The 25,911-nt window shown below is 49.8% G+C and overlaps 1 protein-coding gene across 1 annotated transcript; it reads left to right on the top strand.

The window, feature by feature from the left end:
- Positions 1 to 314: 314 nt before the first annotated feature.
- Positions 315 to 3,138, top strand: Foxl2 (forkhead box L2). Its single transcript, XM_078043408.1, has one exon. It carries the CDS (start codon positions 594 to 596, stop codon positions 1,722 to 1,724), a length of 1,131 nt encoding a protein of 376 aa, XP_077899534.1. The 5' UTR covers positions 315 to 593; the 3' UTR covers positions 1,725 to 3,138.
- Positions 3,139 to 25,911: the final 22,773 nt, after the last annotated feature.

Raw genomic sequence — 25,911 nt, 5'->3', positions numbered from 1 at the left:
TGTGCGAGAGCTGTCCGCTGGGCCCCCGAGGCTAGAGGAGCGGGGGCAGGCCGGTCCGGGCTGTGCGGGGCGTTTACAAAAAGTGACTTGGAGATGAACTCGCCCGTGCGCGGCTGGCTGCCCCGCTATAGGGGCGAAGGCGCCTGACGCAAGCGGAACTCGGCGGAGCCCATACGAATCAGAACAGAGCGAAGCTCCTTGGCGCTCTAGGGACTCCAGGAGGCAGCTCCGCCAGAGACGCGGGTCGTGCCTCGGGAAACCGGTGGGGGGAGGGGGGAGGGGAAAGCGCAGAAAAGAAAAACCACCGAGGCGGGGACTGGCCTGGGCGGGGAGGGGCGGCGAGGCCGGAGCCCCTCTGTTGGGCAGATTCCCCATGGCCAGAGGCTGAGTTCCACTCCCGCCGGCCGCTCCCTGGGGGAAGAGAAAGAAGAGCGAGAGCAGCCAGAGGCCTCCAGCGAGCGAACGCGGGCGGCATCCTCAGCCTCCAGAAGTTTGAGATTCGGCCGCGAGCAGACTCGTGCACCCCGATTCCGCGGAGCCAGCGTCTAGAGGGGAGAGCAGTGGCGACCGGGCCGCAGCGCTCCAGCTTTGTCATGATGGCCAGCTACCCCGAGCCCGAGAACGCTGCGGGGACCCTGCTGGCCCAGGAGACCGGCCGCACAGTCAAGGAGCCGGAGGCGCCGCCGCCAAGCCCGGGCAAGGGCGGCGGGGGTGGCGGCGGGACAACCCCTGAGAAGCCCGACCCCGCGCAGAAGCCCCCGTATTCGTACGTGGCGCTCATCGCCATGGCGATCCGCGAGAGCGCCGAGAAGAGGCTCACGCTGTCTGGCATCTACCAGTACATCATCGCCAAGTTCCCCTTCTACGAGAAGAACAAGAAGGGCTGGCAGAATAGCATCCGCCACAACCTCAGCCTCAACGAGTGCTTCATCAAGGTGCCGCGCGAGGGCGGCGGCGAGCGCAAGGGCAACTACTGGACGCTGGACCCGGCCTGCGAGGACATGTTCGAGAAGGGCAACTACCGGCGCCGCCGCCGCATGAAGCGGCCCTTCCGGCCACCGCCGGCGCACTTCCAGCCCGGCAAGGGGCTCTTCGGTGCCGGAGGCGCCGCTGGTGGCTGCGGCGTGGCGGGCGCAGGGGCCGACGGTTATGGCTACCTGGCGCCTCCAAAGTACCTGCAGTCCGGTTTCCTCAACAACTCGTGGCCGCTACCACAGCCGCCTTCACCCATGCCCTACGCCTCCTGCCAGATGGCGGCGGCAGCGGCGGCGGCTGCGGCAGCGGCGGCGGCTGCGGGCCCGGGCAGTCCCGGCGCGGCCGCGGTCGTCAAGGGGCTGGCTGGCCCAGCAGCCTCCTACGGGCCGTACTCACGCGTGCAGAGCATGGCGCTGCCACCCGGCGTAGTGAACTCCTACAACGGCCTGGGAGGTCCACCGGCCGCGCCCCCGCCGCCGCCGCACCCCCATCCGCACCCGCACGCACATCATCTGCATGCAGCCGCCGCACCCCCGCCAGCCCCGCCGCACCACGGGGCTGCCGCGCCACCCCCGGGCCAGCTCAGCCCCGCCAGCCCGGCCACTGCCGCGCCCCCGGCACCCGCGCCCACTAGTGCGCCCGGCCTGCAGTTCGCCTGCGCCCGGCAGCCCGAGCTCGCCATGATGCATTGCTCTTACTGGGACCACGACAGCAAAACTGGCGCGCTGCATTCGCGCCTGGATCTTTGAGAGTCACCGCATGCCGGCGCGGACCGATGTGAGGATGCCAAGACGCCCGACGCCGGCCCTAGTCATAGCTACAGTAGCCTATCGGACCGCGCACCCTCTGAGGTCGACTCTTGAGCCAGCCAGCCCCCACGACCCTTCTGCGTCTCTTCGCTTCCCTCAGCTCCTCTCGCTCCTCTTTGTCCCCTCCGCTTCTCTTCCTGCGCTCTCCTCCCTGCCCTCTATGTTCTTGCGCTCCCCAGGCCTGAGGTCGCCTCTCCGCGTGCTTTCTACATATAGGCCTTGTCTCCTGGAGCCCCACCGTCTGGGCCGGACACTCCATGCCAAAATTCAACACGGAGAGCGAACGCCTAGGGCCGGGTTGCAACCGCGTCGGCGGCGCAGATCTTTTGGCCCTCTCTTACAGGTCGGTGGGCTTTCACTGGGCATTCCCTGCGCGATTGCTGTTCAATTCTTGGTTAGAAGCGCTGGGCTGGACCGGTAACAGGACCCACGCCACCGGAGAAAGGGACGAACGTGTTTGATTGCTCCGCGAACCCTCTTGGAGCTGTTCAGAAGCCGCGTGCAGCGGGGCCACTGGGCGGGGCGGGGGTTGGGCCCAAGCGGGGAACCCGAGCAGCCTCGCTCCGCGGCCTGCGTTAGTGTTTGCACCACATCCCCGCGTGGAATGTGGCTGCGTTTGGCTCTGCTCTCCATCCGGCGCTTCGGGCATCTGGCATCTCCAGGCCGGACGGCTGGCTAATGTCTTGCTAAAGAGATTGGTGGGGCTTCTTTAGATAACATTGAAAAATATTTTTTAAGAGAGAAAAAAAAAAAACATTCGCCGAAAAACCGGTGAAGTATTATGGCCTTGGAGTTTGCTAAAACCAAACATCAACATCAAAAGCTTTAGTGTTCCTCATCTTCTCCACTGGGAGATTTGCAGTAGAATTCCCGTCGGGCCTCCAGAAAGCTGTGTTCAAAGAGGTAGGAGAAAATAACCAGTAAAAGATGGTTCGTCTGTGAATCGGGGAAGTTTCCCTATCTCCCTACTTGGGGCAAAAAAATTTTTTAAATTTCCCAGAATTTTCGGATACAAGCCCCGGACGCCGGAGATCACTGCCTGCGCGGCGCACGCTGCAGGGGTGGCTCTCCCCTCTCTGATTTTTGTTTTTCAAACGTCTTGCTTCTCCCACTTAGGGATGGAGAAATGTGAAACCCAGCAGTGGCCGGCCCAGGCGGGCTTGTGGCCCGGGCCGGTTGGCCTAAAAACCCTAGACCTGGTTGTTGTGTAGTGTATGATTTGGGGGACCAAATTTTCTAGAGAGAACTAGAGCACTTTTATTGTATTTGTGTGTGTGTGCGCGTGCGTGTATGTGTGTGTGTGCGCGCGCGTGCCTTGTCAATTCCCAAATAAATTTTTTGTTTTTTCTTTTAACACGGACTTAAATTATTTACTTTGCGTCTTAATTCAGCAGCAGTTAAAATAGGAAGTCTTGCGGGGGGGTGGGGAGTTTGTCCTTTTTCAGAGGAATCTAAACAAAGGTTAAGAGCAACCAGGGTGGCGGGCATTTTTGGCTGGGGATGTTGCTTTGTTTTCTTAGAGATTATATGTTTCTGTGTCATTGCTTGTTGTTTCATCACCGAGACTTTATCCCGTTCTTTCACAAGGAGCTACTGTAGTTAGGACTTGTTCCATTTTTGCACCCATGTAAGTGGGTATTTTGCTTTTTACACAGTTCTACTAGGTGCTTTCATTATTGTCCTCCTACTTTTAGGAGGACAACCAAAACAGTTTATTCTCAGTATATAAAATCCTGGTTTTGAAGTGCGACATACACTGCAAACCTGTTTATAAATTCAATATGTGATTAATTGCTTCATTATTTTTAATAACCAGAATTCGTTTATCTTAAAATATGGGTAAGAGATTTGGGAGTTTTGAAAAGGGATGAACATACTGTGTGGCCACAAACATTTTTTTTTTCTCTTCCTTTATGGAGATCTTCAAATAACGAATTAAGATTGAGGCTTCAGCACACAAATATAGGAGTTTGACCTTGTTATAGACTGGATCTCCTAGACAGATTAGGGGTTGCCTGTCATTCAATTTTCTCATGGGATGACAAGGAATTGGCTGATTTTTGCTGCAGCTAGAGCTAGACCCCATGCCGAACCACCTCTCCCTTACCTCCCCCCCCCCCATATACACACAGGACTAGATCACAGCGGCAACAGGTCCGTATGGGTGGGTGGGCCACTGGAGGCTTCAGGAACTGTACCTATCTCGGTCCACTGGGGATCTGCCAGGAGAACATCAGGGTGGTATTCCTGTTATGTGTAGTTTGGACCCAGGGGAACTGTTTTCTGCTCCAAATGCTCTCTCCTCCCTCAGGCATCCCCAGAAAGGTTTCTAGGTGGTAGAGGAAGCCCTGAGGATTCTCAGAGACCCACCCTGAGATAGGGACTGGAATCTGCAGGCACCAAAATGAGCAGGCTGGAGAAGGAAGCTCAGCCAGGGACGGAAATCCCAGAGGCCAGTCAGGCCTGATGTTTGGGTGCTTCTGGTGCCCAGCTGCTCCACTCTCTCTGGCTAAGGGGAGTTATAGAAAATACAGCTTGCTGCTATACACTTGTCTATTTCTGCTTTCTGTATCCCATGAGCAATTTTACAATCTTGTGCCTACTACAAATGTATATGTACAGTGTCAGTTACCCACAGTGGAAAGATGGGAGGTGTGTGTGTGTGTGTGTGTGTGTGTGTGTGTGTGTGTGCACGCGCCTGCGCGACTCACCTGCAGAGAGAGCATATATTTGGGGCATTGTTCTAATTATATACCTAACGTGTAGTTAGTGCTTACTGGGACCACAGTGGAATTATGCCTCATGGTGATGTGTGCTGTTATGTATGAGGTATATATGCCTGGCTTACTGAACAAAAACAGAATATGTACTTCATCTGGCAGAGGCTCCCTGCTTAGAGGCTGGCTGTCAGCACCCCTTTAACCGCTATCCAGAACAGAAAAAGCAAGGGAGGGCAATCTCCCAGACAGAGCTACTGGTAGCCAGATAGCAGCTTACCTCCAGTGAGGTAAGAAAGTTGGACTGGGCCAGCACTCTCTCTGCCCCTGAAAATGGAAAGGCAAGAGGTACCCAAGGCTGGAAAGCCTGCTAAGCAAGTAGGATGAAATGAAAGAATTGGTGGGATCTACAGAGAGGGGTTGGAGGAGGTGAGAGAAGGGAGCCACATCATACCCCACTTCCCCATGCATGCCTACAGGAAGACATCTGTGTCTAATCGCAGCCTGGTAGCTTCTCTGAAACTCTGTTCATTTCCCCCCAGTGCTAAAAACTTGGGACAATTGCAGACTTTCTGCATCTCTTATTTCCTTTCTTTCCTCTCCCTCTTTGCACTTTTGAGTTTCTGTTAGAGAAGCTGGTTTAGGGAATTTCCTAAGCGAGATAAAAGGATTTAAGAGAGTTCCTGACATGTAGCAATTATGTCTTAGCATATACAGTCTGGTTTGGATGGCCAGCGGCCTATGTGGGTGTATGTATATATGTTTGCCAGTATGTACTATAAATATAACACAAATAGAGTTTGATACAAATACCCTGTCAATTTCTGAAGGTCCTGGGTAATGAGTTGCTACATATGGTATTAAATGCTGTGTGTGTAGATGGATGTAAACATCCTCATGCCCACTGCTAACAGGATGAGCCCTCTCCTCACATTTACATATAAGTTCTTACAGCTGTCCAGAAGCTCCCCCTAAAACTGCCCAAAGTAAGTGGTTTGGGGAGGGATATCCTGTTCTCATGGGAGACTAAGGAGAAGTCTTAACCAATGCAGTACATGCACTAAGGGACTGTGGGAGGGGAACTTGGCAAGTTCTCAGGATAGCCTCACTACCCTCTCCATAGGATGTCCAAGCCTTTTCCCCTTTCATCAATAAAGAGTTTGCTGTCCCACATCTGGGGTTTGATGGGCAAGAAGCCCAAGACTCTCACCTGAGGTTAGGTCCATCGGGTCTTTGTTCTCTCCTGCAAACCAAGACTGAAAAACCGACTTGTGGAGCCCCCTGGTGGCAGGTGGAAATTGGGGGCAAACAGGGCTTTATGCAAGCAGGCTGGCAGAAAACTGCCAAGAAACTTCCCTGGACTGAGCTCTTCCCTTGACCAGGGCCTGGAGCACCTGAGCTACAGGTGCTGGAGGCCAAATTCCTGGCCTCCAAGAAGGAATGTGGGGGTAGAAAGTGGCTTGGTCAAGTTCAGGAGCCCTACAGCATCTCTTCTCTGCTCATCCAACTCTGATGAATACACCACCGTTGGGCAGCCGCTGTTCCTACTCAATCACTCCACCACTGAGCTACATCTCCAACCCAAACACCCCTTTCCCCCCTTTTCTTTCTTTCTTTCTTTCTTTTTCCTTCTTTTTTCTTCTTTTTATTCCTCCTCCTCCTCTTCTTCCTTTCTCTTACTTTCATTTTCTTCTTGGTACTGGAGATTGAATCCAGAGGCTTTTTACCACTGAGCCACATTCCCTAGCCCTTTTTTTTTTTCATTTTGGGATGGGGTCTCTGCTTAGGGCCTCATTTAGTTGTTGAGGCTGGCCTTGAACTTGTCATCCTCTTGCCTCCGCCTCCCAAGTTGCTGGAATTACAGGTGTGTGCCACCATGCCTGGCTTAAACAAAAAAAAAAAAGAAAGAAAAAAGAATATGTTGTTGTCTATGTGACCCAAGCTAGTGTTGAACTCCTGGGTTCAAGTGATCCTCCTTTCTCAGCGTCCCAAGTAGCTGGAATTATAGGTAATACCACCCAGTCTGGGTTTCCCTGTTCCTTAGAGTAGCCTTTGGGATGGGGTGTGACCTGAGACCACATCTCTATCCTATGGGGTGGGGACCAGAGGCATGGTGCTGGCAGAAGCAACCTTCATGCCCCCAGTTCTGCCTTAAGGACAATAAGAAAATAAGCATTCTTAAAACCAACAGTCTTAGTGACTTTCTGCTTTCTTGAGATAGGAGGCTCCAGTTAGCACAAAACGGATGTCTTCGTCTGAAGAACCCAAAAATATACTACATTTAGGGAACATGAAGACCAGAGAAAAGAAGGGCGCAGTCAGAGGTTACCTGGCTGTCTGTGGAAAAACAGCCTCAGAAATTCTAAGGGGATACCTGAGAGCAGCTGATCCTAGCTGCCCAGATAGACTCTTTGAGTAGCAGAGGCCCTGCCGCCTGATGTCCCAGAGAAGAAGGGAACAGGCCCAGGTCTGAGGTTCTGACAGTGCAACAGAAACTGCTGCCATTTAGGTTGTTAAGGCACAGGCTCTGCCTTGGTGATGAAGTGTGACAAGCTTGTCCTGAGACCATGTCCCTCCAAGGAGGTATCTTGTGCAAGATGAGACACAGATAGGGGCCTACTGAGCTGAGAAGCCAGATGTCACCTTTAATGACTATGTAACCTTGGGCAGAATACCAATTCCAAATTTCGGGGAGAGGGTTATTTTGTTTTGTTTTGTGGTACTGGGGATCAAACCCAGGGATACTTTAACACTGGGCTACATCCCCTGTCCTTTTGTTTTTATTTTGAGACAGAGTCTCATTAAATTGCCCAGCCTGACCTTGAACTTGTGAACCTTCTGCCTCAGCCTCCCCAGTCAGTAACTGGGATTACCACCGAGGCCCATCACACCCTGCTAAGTTTTCTTATCTATAAAATAGAAATAATGACAAATATGTTTATTGTTCAATAACAGTTTCATGTCCCCTACGGAATGAAACAGAAAAAGAAAGAGAAAGAGGGAGAGAGGAAACAGAATGGAAGGGGATGGAGCAGAGAAGGTGGGAAGGGAGGAAAAGCCTCTGTCTGGTAGGAACGCTGTAGAGTCTTGACGCGCTCAGTCACGAAAACCAAGCCACCTCTGTGCGCCCCTAAACCCAGACCACCGAGCACTCACCGGTACCCAGATACGTGCCATTGCGTCCACTCTGCCCAACCACAGAGTGGACTACGTGTTGGCCGCGGGAACCAGGCGCACCCAGTTGCTGTGGTGGTGAACAATCTACCCCTAAGGGCACAGCTGGTGAGCAGCAGGACCCTCCCTGGACTCCTCCAATCCCCCTCTAATTCTCCCAAGGCAATGTTCACCAGCGGGTGAGATTTTCTATGAGAAAGGCTCCACCGACCCAAGCGCGCTTGGGACTAGCGGCGGCCGCCACTCCAGGGCTTTCTGGCCTTCAATCGCCTCCCTCCGGGACGCCGGGCTGCTTGGATTTTTCTTTTCCCTTTTTTCAGAAAAGCAGAAGGTAGCCACTCCAAAGGGAGGTTGTGGGGGTCAGCCTGTGGGCGAGGCTCCCTGGGCCTTTGTAGAGGAACGGAAAACCCGAGGGGCAAACGCAGGAAGCGGGTTGGGCCAAGCTGCAGCCGGCAAAGGCGCCGCCCGCGGGTGGGGAGCAGGGGCAGTGTAGGGACAGCTGCCTGGGAAGACCTGGGTCTGGGCCGCCAGCGCCTCATGCCCGCGGGCCTGTTGGCGGCGCTGCAAACTGATCCTCCGGCTCGGGCAGGGCAGAGTCCCTCCTGCCAGCTCTAAACAATATTAAAGGGGTGAAATAATTTGGCGGGCCTGAGCTCAGGGTGGTCAGCACCGCCGACCCAGATCACGCTCCGAGGTATCAAAAGCCCAGGGCAGTAGCCATCGAAGCCCAGGCCACGCAGGGAAGTCAACTCTCGTTCTCCAAATTGGGACCTTAGCCTGCCCGATTGTCCTTAGTAATAATCCTATCGAACCGAATAAAACAAACCCTTTCCCTGGATTTTCCTCTAAGTAAAGGGAAAAGTACTTGTCTAGGCAGGCAAACAAAAGAAAAGAATAGGATCCCAGGAAACTTGAGTCTCTATGAACGAGGAGGGAAGGGGAATATACCATTTGCTTTTCTTTTTGTTTGTTTGTTTCTAGGAGAGAAAAAAAGGAAATTCGACACATATTTTTAAAAAATCTCCCCCTAACAACCGCTAAAGGCTGGGAGTGTGAGCAGCGAGCCAGGAAACCAAGCCCCCGCCCGCAGTGACACCGGGCCTTTGTCCTCTTTCCTGAAGCCCCCGCGACTGCTGACCATTCCGAGATAAAGGCCGGGTCAGAGCCCTGTAGAGTCCCGAGGGAGAAGGGAACGGGCAGTCCCGCTGGCCCCTTTCAACCTCGGATAGGGAAGTTTCTAACCCGCTGGCCTCGCGGTTCCGCGAAACAGGGGTTGCAAGGCCACGGCTTGCCCCCATCTCCAAGCTGAAATGCGGCACAGAGCCGCGATGGCCCTCAAAGTCTTCTGCCACTAAATTTTTTGGACTCCACTCCCACCAGCGTTTTGTTTTACTAATGGCTCCGGGAGGAGTGAGGAACCGGGCTCCCGGCCTGACCGTATCCCCACAAGTGGAATCATGCTAATCCTTTGCCGCGACTGTGGCGTTTGGAACCGCTGGGCTCGGTTGGCCCCGCAGGATCCGAACCCGTGCGGTGTCTATCCCAGCTGCGCCCCTGTGCTTTGTTGCGGCACAGAAACTCCTCCAGCGCTGGGCCTCAAATTTCCTGCGCAACATCCTTCTTTCTACTAAAGGGGTCTGCCCAGAAAACAGGGCAGCTTTTGTGACCCTGCGCAATCACTTTCTTTGATTTAGAAACGCAGGTCGCAGCGGAACTTGAGCCTCTGCAGCGTTGCCTATAGGCCTTCAGCTTCCCAGGGTACCGCCGAGGCACCTGGAGGAGGCCAGTGGGCGCAGCTCTGAATCCCTTGGAAGAAAAGAGCAATGAGCCCGGCGACCAGCTGGTGTGGAGCGCTGCCCATGCACACCTTGTAGTGCTCTGGGGCTCCGGCCAGCGCTGCAGCCCAAAAGCTCTGGACTCTCATATTCTCCCAAGCCCATTCGCCTTCCTTCACGATGACTTATGGTGTAAAGGGCCTGGGTCACCTTTCCCAAGTGGAATGACTCAGGGACCCTCCTTTTTTCTTCTGTAGGGGTTCGATAAGGAGGGGCAAAGAAAGGGTGATAGATCAAGAAGTGAGGCCCTGCAGCCCCACGCGCCCGCAGCGCCCTCCACCACCTCCTTTTCTTGCTCCCTGCCCCCACCAGCTGGCTCTGGGGTCTCGCTCCCCACTGAAACTGGAGCTGCCCACCGCCGGCAGATGAGAGATAAAGAAACCCGGCGGCGCCGCGGCGATGACCTACAGACCCGGATCCGGCCTTTTCCGCACCCTAGAGCGGCACCCGGGACCTTACTTCCCCGGGAACCACTGACCCAGCTCGGGAGAAACGGGTCGGCAGAGCAACGTCCGCCCTCTGCCTCCAGGCGCAGACAGCGATGTTCGCGTGCGGATTACGGTGTGCATGCACGCGCCTGCAGAAGGACGTCCCGTATCTGTGTGAAAGTACATGCGTACTTTTGTGTGCATCTATCACGCTTATGGAGACAGGCACCCACATTTGCACGCGCGGATGTGAATGTGCACACGTTTATAAATTATTCTAGTATCTATTCTGTTATTAGTGCACAGGTCCTACTAGGGCTGACTGTCCCTGGGTCTTAATTATGCCTCACATTACACGGGCCTTTATTGTTTTCAAATACAATTTTCACAACTGTCTAGGCAAACGCTCTCCTTTCAAATTTTACAGATAGGGAAACAAACGAAGAGAAGTTAAGGGGTGCCGGTTGACACGTCTGAGAAATAAGCCATAGATCCCGGGATGCTGGTTGTTGAACACGGGTCTCTTTAGTGTTTCAAGAGACCCCAGGTGGGTAAGCCCTCTGGCTCTTCCGCCAGACTTCCCCGGGGAAGACCCATTGAGCCAGGTGCGGGGGTTTCAATTCACTTGCGTACTTGCGCGCTCCTTGTGAGCCGGGTGACCCAAGCGTCAGTCCCGAGCCGGGAAGTTCGGAGCTGGTTTGAGGGCAACGTGCAACTAAATCTCCAAATCTGGCGGGCCTAGGTTTCCAAGGCAGCCAAGTCAGGTAAACACGAGGAGAAAGAAATCTTTCACCCCAGATACAAACTCAGAGCTGGAGCTGTGACAACTTGATTTCATTGAACTTCTTCTGTCTCAATCACCAACAATCGGAAGCCCACCATGCCCATTTCACAGAATTGATTAGTCGGAGTCTAGAGCAGTACATGAGTCACCCAAGTAAAGCCAGAAAGTGGCCAGTTAGGTGTCCCTGTATCCCTAGCCCGCGATCCCTCGGATAGGTGCTTGCTCCATGATTCCTGCGCGTGCCTTTAAGTCATTCCACTCCTGCATCTGACTTCCTGAGCCAAAGATGCAAAAACTATCCTAGCTCTCACAAGCCTCATTTAAAAAGGTTTCTGCAAGCTTGAACTCTATTCCTGAAAAACAAATTCCCTGTAAGCGTTGGGTTTGCTTCTTTCTTTCCCTCCTGAAGCATTTGTTCTCCCCTGCCCCTGCAAGCCCTCTACAGTCTGGGTGAGGTTGCCCGAGGGCTGGAGCTTGATCACATGTCACAGGGTGCCCTTGGGCCTAATTCCCAGCTCTGCCTCACTGATGTTGCAGTTCTCTGGGCTCCAAGGCCGCCCCCATCCCGCATAGTCTGGGTGCTGGAAGGGAGTCGGCGGTTTGGCAAGGTCGCCTCCCAGCCTCGAGGCTGCCCTCTGCTGGCACCAGGCGACATCACCGCCGCCTCCCTCAGCGAACCAGGAGCTTCAGCCAGTAGAAGAGCTAGCTCCCAGCAAGGCCACCCGCTCCGGCTGGATCCCCAGAGTGGCTGCCGCACCTTCAGCCCCTGCCGAGACCCTAGCGTGTAATTTCTCAATTCCCAATTTTAGCTCTCCGCCAGCAAGGGACAACCCAGGTGTACAGGTTAGAGGGCTTCAAAGGGAGGCGGAGCTCTGCACCAGTAATTCCGCTACTTGGCAGCTTCCGCCGGGATCCCGGGCCCTCAGCCCTCAGGGAGGTGAGGGGCGGGGCGTGGGTAGCCGCAACCCGCAGGCGCCCGCTGGGCCCTTTGCCGCAGGCCACCGGCGAACTCTGGGGACTCTAGGAAGAGGCCCAAGTTATGCTCCGGCCTCGTTATTCCTTAATCTCATTCACCATAGCATTGATTGGTGACCAAGGGTCCAGTCTGCGCTCCAAAGAACCTGCCCCACTGTGCGGAGGACCTGCATCTGAACTTGAGGATCGCCTTTGAGCTTGGCTGCCGGGTTCTCGAATCGCCCTTGTCTTTCCGGCAAATGGGGAGCGGCTGAACGCCTGGAGAGGGCCGGCTCTCTACCCGCACTGCGCAGGGGCTCCTTCGGGGTCGCCCCCATCCTCGCTCTGGAAATAAGTCTTAGGCAGTGAGGCGGAGAATTCCACCTGCTCAAATCCATCCTGAGAGACAACTTTTCTTTTGCTTCTTTATCTTGGCGCTAGTGGGGACTAAACCCTCACATATGCTAAGCAAGCGCTCTATCACTCAGCCACACCCCTATCCTTCATCCTGGGGTAAAACTTAATCAACAATCATACCTGTGTATTAGGATTTTTCACGTTTTCTTCCACTTACAGAGATAACTCAAATTGAAGAAAATTGGGAAAGTAAAGCGCTAAGATTCACAAAGTATGTAAAAATTACAATAACTTCACCCCTTCCTCACAAAGTAATCACAGGTAATTTTTTAGTGACATTCCTTCAGTCTTTTATTTATATAGTTTAATAAAAATAAGTCTAATCTTCATAATAACAGACTATATTTTCACATAGAATTTACAGTTTTGTGTCCTGCTTGTCTCTTACCTTTCACTACAAGAGTTTCTCCATATCTTTGTCTTTGAGAAATGATTTTTTTCAATGACTGCTTGATCCATTATATGAATGAACAATAAGCTTTTTGTAGATGCCAGCACCAATTCTGTTTGTTTTAAGCCCAAGAAATTCTCCCTAACCACACTCCCTACATCATTAAATATGTAATCAGTAGTTGATCAATAAATGTTGAATTTTTTGCTAGCTTACCAAAGTGCCATTCTCAGGACATGAAGAATTCACCCCAAATTTAGAATTGCCTTGGACTGGAAGAGAGCCTTCTAGCCCCTGCTGTCAACTGTCTCCCTCTACTGGACACCAGGGAGATGGGGTGGTAGAGGGAGGTCATGGAAAAAAAAAAAAAAAAAAAGGACCCACCAGCAGTGCATCTCAAGAATTGCCCTAGCAGCCTCTAGGACCAAAGCACTGTACACCCGCTGAAAAACTAGTGTTTGTGACCTGGGTTTCTTAGTGTAGTGTTAGGAGTCAAACATGCCTTCATTTGATCCTAGACCTCCCTCTTAGAAGTCATGTGACCTCAGAAAAGCTGTTCAACCTCTGAACCTCATTCTACAAATTGGAATAATAATGCCTACCACATCAAGCTTTTGTAAGTATTTATATAAATAATCACACATTTAGCCTGGTTCCTGTACAAAGAAAATTTCAGTGCATGGTAATTACTTCTCCTCCTGCCTCTGCAGTGGCTATTGCTGTTGCTTCTGATGTTAACTATGGTCTTGGGGATCACTGCAATTGCCCTCTCCCTCAACTCCTGACCCCATTGCTACTGTTAAACACAAACCCAATTCCTGGCACTAAGCCGGGTCTAAATTCTCAGGGCTCACAGAGTCATTTCCAGCATTCTGGTTGGGCTGCTCAGGACCTCCTGACAGTCAGGTCTGGGCTTGGGCTGTTTATACTAGAACCGTTAAAACAGGAAAATATGCAAACCCTTCATTCACAGGGATCCGGCTATTGTTGGGTCAGAAATGATATTTTTGTTTCTAAAATAAAAGGTACATTTGCTGCTTCTTACACATACAGACATGCACACACATACACACACACACACTCCCCCCCCCCCCCTTTTCCTTGTGTCTACAGAGCTCAGAAGGCAAAGAATAGGATCTGGTTCGTTTCACCAATTCAAGCAGCCAATCTGGAAGGGCCCATTAGGCCTGAATGTGTGTTCTGTAGGTTCCAATAAGCCTGAATTTCACTGGAGTGTTTTGTATATCCACAGACTAAGACACCTATCCACCTCCTAGACAAAATGCCTTCAAAACCGACCTCCCAGATTCCCTAGGTTGATAGCAATATCACTTCCATCTAGGCAAGAAATTAAAGAATTTAATCTTAAAAACTAGCCAGACACTGTGATACATCACAATGACTCAGGAGGCTGAGGCTGGAACCTCAGCAAGTTTGAGGCTAGCCTCAACAACTTAGACTCTTGTCTCAAAATAAAAAAATAAAAAGGGCTGGGATATGATACAATAAAAGGAAGGAAGGAAAAGGAAAGTGAAGGAAGGAGGGAAGGAAGGAAGAAAGGAAGGAAAGAAAGGAAGATGGAAGGAAAGGAGGGAGGGAGGGAAATCACAATTGAATTAAAAACTGCAGTTTCTCCAAGTGGATTCCAGGAAATACAGATTCTCATGAATCTCCACAGGACCACATGGAGTTACAAAGAGCCTAGTTCAAACACCCTCACAAAGTACCTGTGCCTGAGGAGGTGAATGCATGTTTTGTTTTCACATACTGCCATTGTGCCAGGCCTCTTTTGTCACAGTAGCATAAATCTACTAGAGCTGGCTTAAGCCAAACTGGGGGAGGGGGTTGTTAGAGGATTTATGGGTGATTCCAGGGAGGCCCAGGCAGGGTGGTAGCTGTATTTCCTGAAGGGCTCAACTGGCACAAGGCTGGAATTATCACAAGAATGAACTTTTCTTGCTACTCTGCCAGTTCTCTCCTCTGTGTTCGGTGCATGATCCTAAGTTATGGCCATCATGTCTGAGTTCCAGTTCCATCTTCCTGTGTGAGAAAAGTTGATTGATCCAGTCAGATTAGGCACTATCCTGAAGGTCCACCCCTGGTCTGTCAACTGGAACTCTTTGTTGAAGGAGAACATCCCAAGGTCACTTCTGATGGTCCATTCCTGTGGGAAGAGAACATTTCTTCTTCTAACACTTGTTAGAAGCCAAGAAGATACCCCTCAAAGTCTGATTTTTACCTTCAACCAATCAATAGCTCAAGGATCCTAGGTGAACTTCAAAATTACCTAGGAGGCTTTAAAAGTATTGTGGGGTTTTTTTTGTTTGTTTGTTTCAAACCCACCTGATGATTCCAATGTACAAGGATCATGCCAATAACCACATTAGAAACTTACAACCAATTTACCCATTCCCTATTGGAATAGTCTCAAATCTATTCCAATAAAGAAGACAAATATTAAAATCTGATGGTTTTCACATAGTTTATTTTCATTTAAATTGAAGATTGACATCCTAGTCTAAATTTCAAAATCCATGACTATTCACATTTCACATTTTCCAAGCCTCTTAAGTGTTATGTTAAATTCCTAAAGAAACTTGCTTTTCTGGAGAAAAGCAACAAAGAACAAAGGATGACTTTCCAAGGTCTCCATTCACCACAGACCCCCCCCTCAAACCACCTACCCCTTTTTTTCAAGGGTCTCCAGCTTTTGCAGACAGTCTCAGGGCCTCCTTAAATTGGGTCCCATTGACTTTGCTTGCCCCCACTCACAGTCCTGAGCTTCAGGATGCCCACCCAGGAACTTCCGACACATCTCCTTGCCCTCAAAAGGTCAAAGAGAAAGGTAGGTATGGTGGCGTATACCTGAAACCCCAGCAACTCGGGTGGCTGAGGCAGGAGGGTCACAAGTTTGATGCCAGTCTCAGCAACTTAGTGAGAGCCTGTCTCAAAATAAAAAGGGCTGTGGATGTAGCTCAGTGGTAAAACACCTCTGGGTTCAATCTGCAGTACTGTAGGGGGAAAAAAAAAAAAGTCAAAGAGAAGACTTCTTCGCACCAAGCTGGCAAACACTGATAGAAACCTTGTGCTAGTCCATGGCAGTTTTAAGGAATGTCTGCATTTTGCTTTTTCCCCTCCCCCTTGTTTTTTTTTCCTCCTAAACTTTTAGTCAGTCAGCAATATTTTTGGAAATAGCTATGAGGTGCAAGGTGTGAGATAAAAAGAGAATTACCACCTGAGAGATTGTGCCACTGGCAGAAGTGCAACAGTGACCCCTCTAAGCTTGGCCTTGCATGGACCCTAACTAAGGCACATAACTGCAGACTATCAGGTGCTCTTTCCAGCCTGGCCCAACATTGAGACTCAAGCAAATCCAGGAGGTGAGGGGCAGCAGGAAGAATAAGAGAGCTATGGTGCCTAGTGGAGTCCAGGAATGAGAGGGAGGTGTCAGGGATGCTGGTTGCTCTTCCCAGGACTGAAACCCTAAGAGCTGGTCCCTGCCTCCAGGGCCAGCAGGACAGACAGTGAGACCAAAGCTGCCTTCTGAAAGCTAAGAAAGGAAGTCAACCCAAAGGCCAGGTGACTGACTGAGGATATCCAGAGAGTGGGGCAGGGGATAGACATGATGACGTTTGAGGCTATAGACAGAACTTGGAGATGTCAAATGAATCCTAGAAGAATGGTTTTCAAAGGGTAGCACCCCAAAAAGCATATAACACAGGCCAATAACATCTCCTGAGAACTTGTTAGAAATGTCCTACTGCAGGAGCTGGGGTTGTTGTGGCTCAGTGGTAGAGTGCTTGCCTAGTGTGTGTAAGACAATGAGTTCGGTCTTCATCGAGAGAGAGAGAGAGAGAGAGAGAGAGAGAGAGAGAGAGAGAGAGAGAGAGAGAGAGGGGGGGGGGGGGGAGGGAGGGGGGGGGGGAGAGGGAGAGAGAGAGAGAAGGAAGGACAGAAGGAAGGAAGGAAGGAAGGAAGGAAGGAAGGAAGGAAGGAAGGAAGGAAATTGTGTCCATCTACAATTAAAAAGAGAAATGTCCTACTGCAGACTCAGTGAATCAGCAGCTTTGGGATGGAGTCAGCGATCTGTGAATTTCTACTTTCTATACATTCAATTTTTTTAATATTTATTTTTTAGTTCTATCTAGATGGACATAACATCTTCACTTTATTTTTATGTGGTGCTGAGAATCATGCATGCTAGGTGAGCACACTACCACTTGAGCCACATCCCCAGCCCCATACATTCAAGTTTGAGAACCAATGGTCTACTCTGGAAGTGCAGACATCCCATATATCTAAGACAATTCCAGGTATCTAGATCCCTGAACAGATTCCAAGAAGGCAGGCAGGAACTCAGAAAGATCACCCCAGCAAGAATTGGTGTTGACATCCTATGTACCACCAGCCTCCCCCTCCCATGCTACACCCATATTCAGGACTTGATTTCTGACACAGGCAGGGTGACACAGGGCCAGACACCTTCTCTAGAGGCCGCAGAACTAGAGCAGAGCATCACCCAAAAGGGCTGCCTGGGTGTCCTGGAACTCTTAACATCCCCACCAACTCTCAGAGGCTTTTGGCAGTTGCCCACTTAACCTGCAGAGGCTGCTGAGAAATTCCAGTTAGTGAGGTTTGTGGTAGGACTGGTTGATTACTATAGGACAGGGGTGATCAATCAAAAACAGGCTTCTGGGACTCAGTGGAAGAACACTTGCCTAGCATGGGGCCCCAGGTAGAATTACCAGCACCTAATAAATAAATAGGCTCCAAAAGGGACAAGTGAAGTTAGGCATATGGATCATTTGATGGGTCCTTGGGGGGTTATTAGATAGTTTCCCTTGCAGTCCTACCCAGGACGCAACCTGTACCAAAGCAGTCGGGGTGGGAGGCTCCGAGCCCAAGCCGCTCCTGTCTCCGTATCTGTCCGATGGCTCCCAGAGTGCTGTTCCAGGACCCCTGCAGCACTCAGCGTCACCTGAAAAACGCACATTCTCGGATTCCACCCCACCCCACCCCACCTACAGAATCAGAACCGCTGCAATTTGTGCCATAACAAGCTCTTCAGGAGATTCCAGGATCCTTCCACCCAGTTTGAGGACCACTGGACTGGGGGTGACTTGGGGTCAATTGGGAGCAGCCCAGTGGGCGGTTAGCCAGCAACTCGGAGCTCCGGGGCCCCAGGCGGGGGCAGCCCCCCAGTGCGCGGCCCCTGCCAGGCATCGCGGGGTCGGCGGGCTGGGGCCGCCGGCGGTGGCTTGCGGGGAGGAATGACGGCCGTGAGATTCCGCTCTGACCTTATTTTGTTCCATTCCGGGAGGAATAATTTGTTTCGTATTGGAATCAAAGCGCCTCTCGCGGCTCTGGCGTTTTATCTCGGCGGCTCTCGGCCCGTGGGCAGGGGCTCGGCCGGGGCGCGGCGGCTGCTTCCCATTAGGGCGAGCATGGTCCCCATTACGCGGCTGGCTCCGTGCAGAGCCTGTCCCTGCTAACGGGACGCAGCTGACCGGCCTCCGTGCCGCGACACCCAAGGACCCACCCCTCTCCGCCCTACTACAGATGGTCCCAGAGGGAAGAGGAACTGAGTGGCTTGACTGTCACGGGGCCTGCTGTGATGCGATCGGTGAGGGGCACCGTGCCCAAAAGAGCACTGCAGCCGGCCCCTCCCTCCCTCCCTCCCTCTCCCCCATCTCTGCTGTAGAACTAAGCTCAAGGCCCCTCGATTTTAGGACGCGGGTCTCACAAAAGCGTCAATTACCCTGGAAAGCATCACAGGATTCCCGACGACAGGGAGAGGAAAGAGGTTCCATTTTACCTGTATAAGACAGCCCCTGAGCCAGGGCCGGTCACAACTGCTCAAAAAGACATGGTGGACCTCTCTTCCCCCTAGTGTGGCATCCCTTTCACAAATAGCACAGGACATCAGTGAAGAGACTTAAAAAAAAAAAAAAAAGACACACCCAGTCTATCTTAACAGCTCTGGCAGACAAAGGGGACAGCACCCCCACCCGCTGGGGAGGAGCATGATCTCTACAGTTCTGGTCAAATCAAGGAGTGGAGCCTTCAACGCACTGTATCCTGTGCATCTTCTGTATCTTTCCTGTGTGAAAAAGGATCTGTATTGAAAAGCCTGCAGTTGTTGAGTGGTTAGGAACTGTGTAACAACATGGAAAAATAATAATCATGGCTTTGTTAGTGGTCAGACTTGGAAGATCGTTGGTTTTCCATCCTATTTGTAAGTTGCCACAATTACTACAATATTGTTTGTGCAATCAAAAAATTAATGAAAATAAGTGTGAAATCAAAGAAAATAAGTGTGAAAATTGACCTGAATGTTGGGGCCTTTTGTGTTGTTTTCTTTGCTCTGGGGTTGTAGGGGTGTCTGGCTGTTTATGCAAGCCCTGTCACCCACACAAGATACAGAAGATACACAAGATATGGTGAATGGGAGGCTCTGCTCCTTGATTTGGCCACAGTGTTGCAGAGACCAATGCTACTCCCCAGTGGTGGAAGGCTGCCCCCCTTGTCTGCAGAGCTATTAAGACAGAGGGACTGGATGTGAATTTGTTTTTTAATATTCTTTTCACTGATGTTTTATGCTACTTGTGAAATGGATGCCACACTAGGGGGAAAATGTGCCATGTGAATGTGGCCTAATTGTTTAACTCCCCCATTTAGGTAGGATGCTTCCAAGTTCTCCACACTTATAAAGCGAAAATATTGCAATGGGTATTTCAATATTTTATCATTTCTTCCTTTTACAATATTTATTAAAGAATGCACATTATATTTTATAACTTTTATTTACTTATGTAGATAATATTTTTTGCAGGGAATTTGAAAAATTCAGAACATTATAAAAAACAGCCATAATTCCAATTCTCATTTTCATTAATAAGTTTTTTTTTCCTGCCTCCTCTGAAGTCTTCTAGCACATGTTCCCTCTTACAATTTGACTCTGTTTTATCTGTAGTGTTTCACCTTGGATTTCATGGCTGTCTTTTCTGTACTCCCTAATTGTAATATTATTGAAGGCAAAGACCATACTTTTTTTTTCATCTGCATAGTGACCATAATAGCTAGTTTTTATTGGGTTCCTAGTCTGTTCCAGCCATTATACATTATTTCACTTAATTCCCACAAACTACATTTTAAATGAGACTGAACAACATGAAATAACTTGTGCAGGGTCTGCAGATTCTAAACACTGGAGCAGAAATTGATTCCATATTCATGCTTTTTCCACTGTATAGAGTAGAATTGCATTGGATAGATAACCTCTAAAATCACTTCTGATTTAGAATGATATTAACCTAGTGATTAATAACCTGCCATGTCTTAACATCAGTTATAATACTTTTGGACTTTAAAAAAATGAATTTAAACAATGAGGGAATTTTGTAGTGTTCTTGTTTTTGTTTTCTTCCTCTCGCAAAAGAGAAGACTTGTCAGAGTAGTACCTCCAGGCTATAGGTGTAGCCAGTCAAAGACTTGGACACCAGCCCTGCCACTTACCATGTACAGTTCTGGAAACTATAGCAAGCATTGCATTCAATTTTAAAACATCTAACAAAGTCAGGTGTGGTGGTGCATGCCTTAATCTCAGCGATTCAGAAGGCTGAGGTAGGATAATCACAAGTTTTGAGGCCAGCCTCAGCAACTTAGCAAGACCCTATCTCAAAAATTAAAAAATAAAAAGGAAAGATTGGGGATGGGCACAGTGGTGCACATCTGTAACCCCAGCAGCTCAGGAAGCTGAGGCAGGAGGATCACAAGTTCAAAACCAGCATCAGCAACAGTGAGGTGCTAAGCAACTCCGTGAGACTCTGTCTCTAAATAAAATACAATATAGGGCTAGGGAAGTGGCTCAGTGGTGGAGTACCCCTGAGTTCAATCCCTGGTACACCCTGCCCCTGCAAAGAAAAGGAAAGGCTAGGGATGTAGCTCAGTGGTAAAATACCCCTAGGTTCAATTCCCAGTACCAGTACATAAATAAATCTGACAAAGGATCCATCTCTTCCAGGATCTTCTTGGGAATCTGAACCACTTTCCCAGGATTCCTTAGCAATCTCCCACCCATCTCCGGGTCTGGATTGAGTAACATTCTTGTTCTAAGCCAATTTGCTGGCAGAGAGAGAGAGAGAGAGAGAGAGAGAGAGAGAGACAGACAGACAGACAGACAGACAGACACACACTACCATGGCTGCCTCCAATTTTACCTGGATCTGCCTAAGAGTGAAGGAAAGTTCTGTGCAATTACTTGAGCTACTTATATCCTAGAATAAAATCAGGGTTCTCTAAAGAAGGAAGATAGAGGGCTGAGGGTATAATTCAGCATGCATGAAGCTCTGGGTTTGATCCCCAGTGCAGGGGGGGGCAAGGGGGGGGCAGGAGGAGAGGGGAAATGGCTGTTAGGGAAACAGCTAACACCTTTTTTTTTTTTTTTTGGTACTGGGGATTGAACTCAGGACATTATACCACAGAGCAACATTGTCCATCCTCAGCCCTTCTTATTTTTTATTTTGAGACAAGGTCTCACTAAGTTCCTGAGGCTGGTCTTGAATTTTGATCCTCCTGTATCAGCCTCCCAAGTTGCTAGAATTACAGGTGTGTACAACCACACCTGAGGCTTACTTGTCTTTAAATCAGACTTCAGATGGAAATAGATCAATTAAACATGAATTTTCAAATGACTGTGGTTTAGACTATGATGCTTCTGTGGAGAAAGAAAGAGAGGTTCAAATGTGTGGCCTTGACACTGGACTCATTGGGCTCAGAGCTCTGCTTCCATCGGGCCCTCTCTCCCCTCAGCTGCCCGATCCCTCCCCAGCCTTGCTGCTTCTCTCCTATGATCTCTGCTGAATCTTTTTCCTGTGACCTCTGTTGAATCCACCTCTTGCTCCCTCCTGGGTTTGGTGTACATGTGGCCACAGAGTACCCTCAGCCGCACTCCCTCTATAAACTGACAACCTTTCTTGGATATTTTTCTTTCTTGTTTTCTTTTTGAGAATGGGTCTCCCTGTGTTGCTCAGGATAGCCTTGAATTCTTGGGCTCAAGTGATCTTTCTTGTCTCAGCCCTTACCCTTCAAGTAGCTGGCCCGATAGGTATACACCACACCTGGCTCGAACTTTATTTTTTAATAGTACCAGGGATTGAACCTTAAGTGTGCTAAGCACATGCCAAACCACTGAGCTATACCCTCAGCCCATCTCTTAGAAATTCTTAGTTCTCGTCTCCAAGAAAGGGACTCTTTGGGAGGTTATTTTTCTTGTCAAGACAAGCTACCTCGAAGGTTGCTGGCCTAGCTAGCACCTGGATTGGCTGCTACCCTGGGATCACAAGTCACTCCAGATTCATGATGATCTGATCAAGGAATAGGGCAGGGTCACTTGCCACAATGCCTAACAGCTGAGGTCTGCCCCTTTAGAAAAGTCCAGGTCCCAGTGGTGGGCATCTCCATTTGAAATTTAGACACTGATGTCCCTTTTGCCTTTTTATAACCAAATCTATGCCTCCAGGTGAGTCAACTCCACATCCATGCAAATCTGAACACAGTGTAAAAGTTCAACAAATACAACCTGGTTAGTGGGATGCAGTGGCTCATGCCTATAATCCCAGCACTTTGGAGCCTGAAGCAGGAGATCTCAAGTTCAAAGTCAGCCTCAGCAACTTAGGCCCTAAGCAACTTAGTGAGACCCTGTCTCAAAATAGAACATTAAAAGTGCTAGGGATGTGGCTCAGTGATTGAGCACCCCTGGGTTCCAATCCCTGGTACAAAAAAAGTAGAAAAAGACAAAATAAATACAACCTGGTTGGTCAATTCCTCCTGAGGAGCTGTCCTGGGCCAATATTTACCCAACTTTAACTTGCATGCAAATCACCCAGATCTTGTTAAAATACAGTCTTTTTTTTTCCAGATGGTCTGGGATGGGGCCCTAGATTCTGCACTTCTAACAAGTTAACAGTTGATGCAGTCAATGCTCATCTGGAGCATACTTTTCAGTAGGCTGTAGGTAACCTTTGTGGTGAGGGCCATTGCCAAGTAGGAATGACGCATTGAAATTTCCTTGCCAGCGTACCCCATGTTGCTTAGAGGAAGGACTCGTGGAAATGGACTTGCCTTGGACATTCGCTGTGACATTGCATGTATGTTTGAGAAAGGTGACCCTGCTCAAGGACCAGGGTGGATCAGGGTTTAGGGAGGATCCTACTGGATTAGGGCGGATCCAGGTTTAGGGTGTATCCTGCAGGTTTTAGGGAGTATCCTGCTCCTTGGGTTTAGGGCGTTCCTGGTTTAGGACAATCTGGGTTTAGGGCGGTTCCAGGTTTAAGGTTATTCCTGCTGGGAATAGGGCATATCCTGCTGCCTGAGTTCAGAAAGTATTTGGGATTCAAAGCCTGGTGGAGTACGTGTGAATTTTGTGGGCAGAACCTGGATTTCACCAGAACGTGTTTGTAGAGGGCCGGTGTGAGCTCGGGAATAAAGAATTGCTGTTTGAATCTACAAAGCTGTGAGTGGCTCGTGATCTTGTGCCCAGCCAGACTGCGGCACCTTTGGACTTCTTTTCAACCCAGGGTATCTGTAGTTTTATAACTCCAGGTACATGCTCCCTCCCCTCCTGCCAGGCTGCCTATGATCTTCCCCATGAGTTCAACACTCCTTCTTCCTTGAGTACTTTTGCTTAGGCAAATTACTCTCCAGATGACACAGCACTATTGACGTTGCAGACCAGACCGTTCTTTGTTGTGAAGCACTATTCAGTATGCTGTAGCAGCATTACTGGTCTCTACTTGCCAGATGCCAGAAGCCCCTCTCCTGTGGTAGCATCCAAACATAACTGCAGACATTGCCAAATGTCCCTGGTGAGAGAGGAAGGGAGCAAAATTATCCCTAGTTAAGAGTAACTGCTCTAAGACCTTGCATTAGAATTTACATTGTAACAAAATCCAGGTGATGCAAGTGCACATTAAAGTTTGGGAAGCAAGCTGGACATGGGGGCATGGTTGCATGTACCCGTAATCCTAATTTGGGAGGCTGAGGCAGAGGATTACAACTTCCAGCCCAGCCTCAGCATCTTAATAAGACCCTGTCTCAAAATAAGAAATAAAAAGAGCTGGGCACAGTAGTGCATGCCCGTAATCCCAGTGGCTCAAGAGGCTGAGGCAAGAGGATTAAGAGTTCAAAACCAGCTTCAGCAACAGTGAGGTACTAAGCAACTCAGTGAGATTTTGTCTCTAAATAAAATACAAAATAGGGCTGGGGATGTGGCTCAGTGGTTGAGTGCCCCTGGGTTCAATCCCCAGTACCACAAAAAGAAAAGAAAAAAAAGAGAACTGGGGATAAAAAGAACTGAGGATGTAGCTCAGTGGTAAAGTGTCCCTGGGTTCAATCCCCAAAATTAATTCATTAATAAAAAATAAATAAAATCTTTATTAGAAGCATTGCTCTGTGATTCAATGCTAACCCAAACACTCTCATCTGAGCTCTTGCAGCCCTTGCTCTCTGTGTCTCTCATTGAGCAGATCCTCATACATCTTCTATGCTGGCATCTAGCTGTAGCTGGGCCCCCAGCTTGGGCCTCAGTTGTTCCCATTGCATGGGGTTCAGATGAGCCTGGGTGTAGCACACAACTGAAGTCGTGTACCTACCTGGCATGTGTTCTCTCTTCTTCCACAAGAGCGCCTTGTTATTCTGTGGGGGAACTACCCCTTGCCTACTCTCGGTCCAATAGTTCAAAAGGAGCCATGCCCACCTCCTCCTGTGGGAAGGGACGTTTATCTGTGTTTTTCACTCCTGTGATGTTAATCTCATCCACGTGATTGGACTGAGAAATGCCTAAGAAATGAGTAAAGCACACTTCTGGGTGTGTCTGTGAGCATGTTTCCAGAGATGATAGGAGAGAAAACAAAGAGAGAAAGACCTACCCTGGGAGAGGCCCTCCCTGAAGGCAGGTGGATTGTTCCATAGGCAGGGGCCCTGGGTGGAAGGAACGCAGAAGGAAGCCTGTCAGGGGGAGGCAGCCTCGCTTCTTCCTGAGCAGTGTCTTTTGCTGCTGCTGTCAACATGGACATCAGACTCCAGCTTCTTCATTCTGTCAACATGGACTCATACCAGGGACTCTCCAGAGAGCTTCCAGTCCTTCAGCCTCCAACTGGGGCAACACGGTTGGTCCTGCTGGTTCTGAGGCTGCTAGCTTAGGCTGAGCAGCTACTGGCTTCCCCAGCTCTCCCGTGTGCAGACAGCCATGTGGGACTATCCAGCTTCTGGTAATGTAAGCCAATCTAATAAATCCCCTTTTTGTGACTCTCTCCTCCCCCCACCCATATATATTCTGTTCCTCTAATACATCTAATAGGGATCATTTCAGTAGTAAGCAAGTGAATTAAACCAAAATAGTTTAATTCCAGGATTTTTTTCAGGAACTAAAAATAAAGAGAAGTTCTCTTTGTAATATTGATAGGGAAGACATCGACTGGAACTTTTGAGATTACCCAACTAGCAAAAGTATGCTTGGGAGAAAAGCCAATACAAAGGACAGAGAAGAGATTGAGTTCTGATGGAATTGTTCAAGCTCCTGAACCCATCCATACCTGAAGACTTCCTGTAAGTTTTTAGTAACAAACAATATATGTCCTTCCCTCCTTATTTCTTCCTTTCTTTCTTTTTCTCCCCCCCCTCACGCCTTTCCTTCATAAGCAGTTTGAGTTTCCATCACAGCAATCAGCAGATTCTTGGGTAATATGTGGGGTGTATGTTGTGGAGAAAAAAGCCACAGGCTAAGACACAAGAGTCCTCCTCAGAGGGTCCTATGAGCCCCAGGACCATAGGCTGCACTGCATGCCTGCCCAGGTCACCAGATGCAACTCTGAGCAACAGAAGGGGAGTCCTTCCACCTTTGCAGGGACCACACAATAGCCCGGCTGCAGAGGACACACACCTAGATGGCCCCTCTGGATTGTTGAGGTCTGCAGCAGATGCTCTGGACAGGCAAATAGCCTCACAGCCATCACAGGCCCGAGCAGCAATGGCAATAAAGAGTTGCCACCTTTAAGTTACTTCACAGGTGGCCCAGATCCACAAGGGGGCAGGGCAGTGATAGGAGTGCTTGTAAGCACTCATGAAGCATCCCCGGTAACTCCTGGAAGACTTGGAGGCAGGGCAGCTTTGCAGTGAGTCCACCTCCTGCAGAAGACACTGAAGCCACTTTGTCAGGGATAGAGCTGGGGACCTTGAGCATGCACAGACAGAAAAGGCTGTTTCACTAACCTTTCCTGAGGATGCCTTGGAGAGGTGGCAGATGCACAGAGGGGGTGACCATAGGCTACACTTGTGACCTGAGCCCTGAGGATTCTAGATGTATCCGCCTGACACCAAAACAGCAGAGAAGCCAGGCCCAAAGGGACTGTGCAACCTGGGACAGCAAG

Source organism: Ictidomys tridecemlineatus, chromosome 3 (genome assembly GCF_052094955.1).
Source record: "Ictidomys tridecemlineatus isolate mIctTri1 chromosome 3, mIctTri1.hap1, whole genome shotgun sequence".
NCBI lineage: Eukaryota > Metazoa > Chordata > Mammalia > Rodentia > Sciuridae > Ictidomys > Ictidomys tridecemlineatus.
The sequence above is the reverse complement of the archived record's forward strand: the minus strand, read 5'-3'. Positions and strand labels throughout refer to the sequence as shown.

What these genes read in the sequence shown, in the direction of transcription:
- Foxl2 (XM_078043408.1), top strand. Translation starts at nt 594, where the DNA reads ATGATGGCCAGCTACCCCGAGCCCGAGAACGCTGCGGGGACCCTGCTG.